The sequence below is a fragment of the Otolemur garnettii genome, unplaced genomic scaffold (genome assembly GCF_000181295.1).
Source record: "Otolemur garnettii isolate 467f Iridium unplaced genomic scaffold, OtoGar3 scaffold00092, whole genome shotgun sequence".
Lineage (NCBI taxonomy): Eukaryota > Metazoa > Chordata > Mammalia > Primates > Galagidae > Otolemur > Otolemur garnettii.
Window position 1 is genome coordinate 6,287,490 of NW_003852487.1, and position 7,624 is coordinate 6,295,113.

Here is a 7,624-nt window from a genome sequence, read left to right on the forward strand (position 1 = left end):
AAAAAAAAAAAAAAATGATCCAAGTGATCAAACTTGGAATCCATGATATTGGAACAATTCCTCCTGGCATGAGGCAGCAGGCAGCACCACCTGTGCATATCCTGACACACACCCATGCATTCACTCCTTCATTTGTTTACTTTTGTAAACACTCTGTTGCCCTGGGTATCGTGCCATAGTCAGCCTAGCTTACAGCAACCTCAGACTCAGTGGCTTGAGTGATCTTCCTGCCTCAGCCTCCCAAGTACCTGGAACTATAGGTACCCGTCACCACACCTGGCTAGTTTTCCTATTTTTAGTGGAAATGGGATCTTGCTCTTGCTCAGGCTAGTCTCAAATTTCTGGCCTCAAACTGTCCTACCTCAGCCTCCCATTATTTCTACGTTTCTATTAAGTCTTCAATGATTCACATGATTTTCTTGGTCCTAAAGATATTTTTCTTTTGAAAATTAACATCTGTTCTTTTTAATTATTTTTCAATATCCATGATACATACTGAACATCTGTTCTTTTATCCCCCAGAAAGAAACGAACTCCCAAAACCTTAACGCAGTCTTACCCTGATGGTCTGTACATTTCCTGGAAAGGTCCCCTTATTCCACTTCCAATCTGTTCCATCATTACGGCTTGAAAGTGACCCAGGCCCTCTTCCTGACAGCGATAGACAGGGCTCTCTGGGGAGAGGCCATTGGGCTGGGCAGCTGCAGGACAGTGAGTGGGGTGAGCTGCCCCAGTGGCAGAGTAAGCCCTGGGCTGAAGGTGACTGGCTGGCCGCTGGGGTGTATAAGGGGGCCCTGGTTGCAACATGACGCCATGGGGTGGAAAAGCAGGTGAACCAAAACTCATTCCTGAACTCAGAGGTGGAGGAGGAGTTCCATAAAGATATTCACTGGCTGATAATGAACTCTGTCTCTTGGTAGCTGCATTATGGTTGTCCAGGTCTAAAAATTCTTTGGGACTCTCTGGCCTCTCCATACACTCTTCCAGCTTCTCTTCCTCTGGACCAGGATTTTGCCCATCAGTTGGGACAACTTTAGCAGCCACTGCATCCATTTGGGTTGGGGAAGTTAAGGCAGCATTCAGTGTCTCACAGCCTTGCAGATTAGCTATGGCACTCTTATCTGAGAAGAGGGAACGTGGTGGGGGAGCCTGACTAGCTGGGGGCCCACTTGGGCTTCCCTGGGGATGTAGAGGTCTCTGCCAGTCAGAAAAGCCCTGTGGACAGGCATAATAAGGAGTTCGCTGATAGTGATGGTAGGAAGGCTGAGGTGGGGGAGGGTAGGGATACCTCATGCCTTGGTGGGGGCGATACCGGGGAAAGACTCCAGAATGAGGACTGTTAGACTGAAAGCCCCTAGGCGGAAAATGCTGAGGATGGGACACTGAGGACTTCCCTCCCACCACATGACCCAAGCCTTGGAGGCCTGGATTGATATGGTAATGTGCAGCTGAACTGGGGTACTCCAGGCCAGGCATGTACAAGGATGAGAACTGGCTCATAGTGCCTCCCATCAGCCCGGGGTCTGTATTGGGAGATGTAGTTGTGTTCTGCCCTGTACATAACATGGTTTCTTGCATTTTGCCTCTGGGGCAGAGTGGCTTTTCTGAACCACTGCCTCCAAGGCCCTTCCCCTCGGTTCCACAGGGAGACACTTCACCAATGACTCCGTTTTCAGGCAGAGTTCCTCTGTCTGCCACAGTGGAAAGGTCTCTCATACACCCCTGTGTGGCTGGGTTGGTGTAGCTGCTATCTGAGGGCCAAGTGGTCTTGCCCTTTGTTGTTTTACAGCTGTCTGCAGATTCAGAGGATTCATTTTTGAGCTCTGGAACCAGTGTTTCTCTTTCTTGTGGGGAGCTCTGCCTGGTGCAGTCAGGCTGCAGGGGAGCTGCGGGGTGAGGTAGTTGTTTGAGGTATACACCCCCCTCTGAAGCACCAATGCTTGCTGGTTTCTCTTCAAATCCAGATAAGGGCTCTGCTGCAAAACCAAAACAGAGTAATAATTTAGTAGTTGAAATGACAACATTAATGGAACTGGTAATGAAGAGATCCTGAGTCCAGGGTGAGATGGATCTGTGGTGATTCAAACCGAAGGTGGAATTATGCAGACTCCCTGAAATGGATCACGATGTTGGGGTCTTTGTACACTTCCTTTCACCCCTTTTATGGGCCTAACGGTGAAACCCAGCACCTCTATGACCCCTTGTAAGGTGCATCCTTCCTGTATTGTCACAGTCAAATCAGTGAGAGGGTGAGAGATGGTTCCTCACTCTAAGCACATACAAGTGAAACATGGTATTGGCTGTCATCAAAACTGCCGGTCAGTCTGGGACGCTCTTAAGAACTGACCAAACAAGCATGACCAGGAGATGATAGGCACCTGTGACAGCCAGGTCCCTAACTCTGCCCTATAGAACATAAGCTCTATAGGAGCAGGGACTTCCCCTGTACTCTCAGCACATGCACAAAGTGGGACCTCAGTCAAGATTTGTTTAATAAATGAATACATTCATCAGGCCTGGATGTCTTAAAAGCAAGATATCTACAAACTACAACTCAAAAGGCATGTTTAGCATATTACAGAAATTTACTGAGCCCAATCAAATTAATTTATCAGACTCCAATGCTTGCTTATAATCTCAGAATCCTTTTCCTTACTATTTCATCAACCCATGAATATGGCCTAAATAAGAAATTATATACATGTGATATATAAGCACATACATAAAATAATCTATTTATAACTTTTCTAGAACAGAGTTGTCCAAGTATGATCAATTTAAAAATCTAGTAAAAGACCTGAAATAAAACATTTAAGATTTATAATAACTTTTTTTTTTTTTGGAGACAGAATCTCATTATGTCACCCTGGGTAGAGTGCCATGGGTTACAGCTCACAGCAACTTCAAACGCTTGGGCTTAAGCGATTCTCTTTGCCTCAGCCTCCGAAGTAGCTAGGACTACAGGAACCCGCCACAACACCCAGCTATATATTTTTTTTTTGCAGTTGTCATTGTTTAGCCTGCTCGGCCTGGCCCAGGCTTGAACCTGCCAGCCTTGGTGCATGTGGCTGGTGCTGTAACCACTGTGCTATGGGCGCTGAGCCATAACAACTTTTTTTTTTAAAGAGATAAAGAGTCTTACTTTGTCACCCTCAGTAGAGTACTCTGGCATCACAGCTCACAGCAATATCCAAGATCTTGGGTTTAGGTAATTCTCTTGCCTCAGGCACCCGCCACAACACCTGGCTATTTTTTGTTGCAGTTTGGCCAGGGCCAGGTTCGAACCTGCACCCTCAGTATATGGGGCTGGCGCCCTATTCACTGAGCTACAGGTGTTGCCCGACAGTAACTTTTAAAGTAACTACTAAGACAGCTCAGGTTATCTGTGAGCTGAAGCTGGCCTTAAAGGTTAAAAGTATAAACTACGTAATGAAAATATTAAACCAGGCACAGTGACTCGCGCCTATAATCCCAGCACTGGAGAGGGTGAGGTGGGTGGACTGCCTGAGCTCACAGGTTTGAGACCAGCCTAAGCCAGCACAAGATCCTGACTCTAAGAAATAGCCAGGCATTGTGGTGGGCACCTGTAGTCCTAGCTACTTGGGAGGCTGAGGCAAGAGAATCACTTAAGCCTATAATCACCCTTGAGGTTGCGGTGAGCTATGATGCCATGGCACTATACTGCAGGCCACAAAGTGAGACTCTGTCTCAAAAAAAAAAAAAAAAAAAAAATTAAAACCACACCCTTCAGTATTTAGTAAACAAAACTCAGCAATTAATAGACTTATCCAAGATATATCTAATGGGATTCCCAAAGCTTTGAACTCTAATACCATTTGAAACCAGTATTAGAAAATTTTGGTATAGCCGGTGTTGGAAAAAAAAAAAAAAGAAAGAAATAATCCAACTTTGAAAATTTGTATCATAGTGGTAACTTTCAAGACAAGAGTTTTTTTTTTTTTTTTTTTTTTTTAAAGAGACAGAGTGTTAAACCTGGGTAGTGTGCTGTGGCATCACAGCTCACAGCAACCTCAAACTCTTGGGCTCAAGGGATTCTCTTTCCTCAGCCTCCCAAGTAGCTGGGACTACAGGTGCCCACCATAATGCCCAGCTATTTTTTTTGTTGCAGTTATTGTTGTTTTAACTGGGCTGGGCTGGGTTCAAACCTGCCAGCCTCAGTGTATGTGGCCGGTATCCTACTCATTGAGCTACGGGTGCTGCTCGTGACAGTGATTTTCTTTTCTTTTCTTTGCAGTTTTTGGCCGGGGCTGGGTTTGAACCCTGCCACTTCCGGCATATGGGGCCGGCGCCCTACTCCTTTGAGCTACAGGTACCGCCCGACAGTGATTTTTTTTAAATGCATTATGATGATGCAGTGCTTTAAGCATGGGGTTCAAACCTCAGCTCCGTTACTCGCTAGGTGGATGGGAGCAATGAGTATCTCTGTGCCTTGACTTTCCATCTGTAAAAGCAAGGGCAATGACAATAGTTACCTCAAAGGCTCGTTCTGAGAACTTAATGAATTAACAGACACATAGTCTCAAAAAGACCACAGACAGCGTCTATCTGTGCAGCCATCATTATCATCACCAGAAATGCTCTGGGATCTTCAGACCAATACAAGTGCTATGTCTGGCCCAGCCCTGAGTAGTTTAGGAAAAAGAGGCTGGAAACCAGTTTACACTTGGTTTGATATTCAGTGTGAGAAAATACTTGTAAAATAACAGCTCAAAGAGCCGTAAGTCAGATGAAAGTGATGATGTGAATTACCTCGGTCTTTCTCAGGCTCTGATGTCTCACTGTTATCCTGTGACCTCCCAGGGTTGCCTAGGGCAGGCTTGGGGATTGGCACACTGACTGAGGCTGAGTGAGTTACTGGTGGGAAAGGGCTGGGCATATGCGGGGGAACAGGCTGGCGGGGCTGGTAAGGCACACCTGGGGGGCAGACTCGGGAGGACAGCTGCTGCATGGCGATCATCTCTGGGCTGTCCATCATGGATTCCCCTCCCTGCACCCCCCGTAGAGCCTGGGCGGGTGCTCCAAACAGAGAACTTGATGCTGGCGCTGACGGTGGCTGTAACCGATGCCCAGCAGACTTACAGGGTGGTCGTATATACCCTGAAGAAGGAACTCCATGAGGTAGAAAGCTTGATTGTTCAGTCCACTGGTTTGGGGGGATAGGTGGTCTCATCACTCGGGAGTCCATCATGTGACCAAGAGTGCGAGGCTGGTGAGAGGCTCCTGGCCCCAGAAGCGGCTTCTCTTCTGGCCCCAAGGGTCCTGGGTTAGTAGCACCATGGTTTCCATTCCATAGAGTAGAGTGTACTCGATTTAGGTACTTGTATGATCGGTACATGTGGCTGGGAGGAATTTCTGGGCTTTCAGCAAAGTCTAGGGGTCGGGCTGGAGCCCCACCGTGCCTGGGAGCAATAAATCCTGGCTGGAATTGAGCTGAAGGATACATGTTTCCATCCTGACTGGGGCCACTCATCTGCCCCAACTGCAATGATCCAGGATGTGGCGCCATGTTAGAAAGGTGTGCCAGTCCCCCACACATTTGCTTCTCCTCAGGTGTGCTCAGCCCAGGTCCTCGGTGGCTATTAATTCCAACTGGAGGCTAGTAACAAAAAAAAAGGGAAGACAGCAGTTAACCAAAGTCTCGGAGTAAGACAGACCCTGTTACATGCTTAATCTATGGAGACGAACTCTTCATAACTGGAGACAATGAGCTGAATTTAACCTGGGAATAGATGGTATTTCTGACACTTACCCTTTTCTTTTTCTTTTTTTTTTTTTTTTGAGACAGAGCCTCAAGCTATCCCCCTGGGTAGAGTGCCATGGCATCACAGCTCACAGCAACCTCCAATTCCTGGGCTCAAGCGAGTCTCCTGCCTCCGCCTCCCAAGTAGCTGGGACCACAGGCGCCCGCCACAACGCCCGGCTATTTTTTGGTTGCAGCCATCATTGTTGTTTGGCGGGTCCGGGCTGGGGATTCGAACCCGCCACATTAGGTCTACATGGCTGGCGCCTTAGCCGGTTGAGCTATAGGAGCCGAGCCCACTTACCCTTTTCCTGTGCATCTTCTGCGTATGATGCTTACCTGCACGGGAAAAGTTTGATGCTGTTGTACAACAGGCTCTCCAGGGTGTGGCTCTGGGGCTCCAGAGGAACCGTATAAGTTAGCAGGATCTGATCCTCGAAGAGACCCAAATGTTCCTGGTACTGTTGGCCTCTGGAAAGCATTGAGTAAAGCAACAAGAGATAAAACAAGAAAATGCACAGATATTAGGTTGGGAACCACAGTCTTCCTGAAGTGGAACGTACTACTACTCATGTAACAGGGGACTACTGACTGAGCGTACAGTGCTGAAAGGGAAGACAGCTAGCACACCGCTCACCTGCAGCAGGACTAGCTTGAGCAGGAACAACTTCCCTCTCCCTCTCCAGGAGATATAAGATTTAACTGGTGTTTCTCAATCTCTTTATGAATCTCCCCTAGAGTCTCCACCTGATACAAGGGGCCTTTTTAGCCATTTCCCCAACTGTCCCCTCCCACGAAATTTTACCACCACAAATATCTCTCACATAATTACTTAATAAGCAGTGCCAACTGAATAGCCTCTACATCCCCAAGAAATCATGAACTAGAAAAACCTACAACAGAACTTAAGTGGTTCCTTACCATCTGGTTTAAAAAGGATGCCTGGCTGGGCATCCCACCATGATGTGTGGGGCAAGAGAAACCTCTGCCATTGGAAGCGCCCACCTCTCGAGGGGGCTGTGTAGAATTGCTGCTCTGGTCATCCCCAGAGGAAGAGGCTCGGCGTGCAGGTGGCAGCGACTTTCCTCCATTTTCCACAGGCTGCTGTTTCTTGCTGGGCCCTTCAGGGTCCTTGGAGCGGGTCCAAACATGGCTGCCACCACTTCGTCCAGCCCGACCCCGTCTCCTCTCCCGCTTTTCATCTTCACGGATCCAAAATTCTTCATCTGTGTCTCCATCTTCACCAGGAAAATGTTTCATCATTGCCCGATGGAAACACCTCTCTAAATTATCAGACATCTTGGTATATTCTGTAGGAAGATACAAAGATTGACCTCTAGTTATAGTTTTTATAGACCACAAAAGCCAATTCTAATAAATAAAAGATGCAACTAGGGTAAAGTTGGGCTTGTCCCCCCCCCACCCCAAGATAGTCTCAAGCTGTTTGCCTGGGTAGAATGCTGTGGCATCATAACTCACAGCAACTCCAACTCATGTTTAAGTGATTCTCTTGCCTCAGTTTTTCTCTTTTTAGTAGAGACAGGATCTCACTTTTGCTCAGGCTGGTCTCGAACTCATGAGCTCAAGCAATCTACCCGCTTGGACCTCCTAGAGTGCTAGGATTACAGGTGTGAACCACCACACCTGGCCCTGTTGGTTTTGTTTTTTTAAGAGACAGGTCTCACTCTGTCACCCAGGCTGGAATGCACTGATGTGATCATAGATCATGGTAACTTTCAACTCTTGTGCTCAGGTGATCCTCCCTGACAAGCATAAGCCACTGCATTTGACCTGGGATATAAACTTTGAAGTCACTGTTATGGCACATTATATTGTAGAGCTATGGATACAAGGTAGTTACCT

The 7,624-nt window shown here is 47.3% G+C and overlaps 1 protein-coding gene across 1 annotated transcript in view; it reads right to left on the reverse strand.

The window, feature by feature from the left end:
- Nucleotides 1–555: 555 nt before the first annotated feature.
- The window catches only part of LOC100963003 (cat eye syndrome critical region protein 2), a 63,300-nt gene continuing 56,231 nt past the window's right edge, over nucleotides 556–7,624 (reverse strand). The window contains exons 13-16 of the mRNA XM_023516535.1: nucleotides 6,683–7,071; nucleotides 6,101–6,232; nucleotides 4,771–5,617; nucleotides 556–1,976 (exon numbers count right to left, since the gene is read on the reverse strand). Coding sequence (XP_023372303.1) covers nucleotides 556–1,976; nucleotides 4,771–5,617; nucleotides 6,101–6,232; nucleotides 6,683–7,071 — 2,789 coding nt within the window. The remainder of the gene's footprint in view (nucleotides 1,977–4,770; nucleotides 5,618–6,100; nucleotides 6,233–6,682; nucleotides 7,072–7,624) is intronic.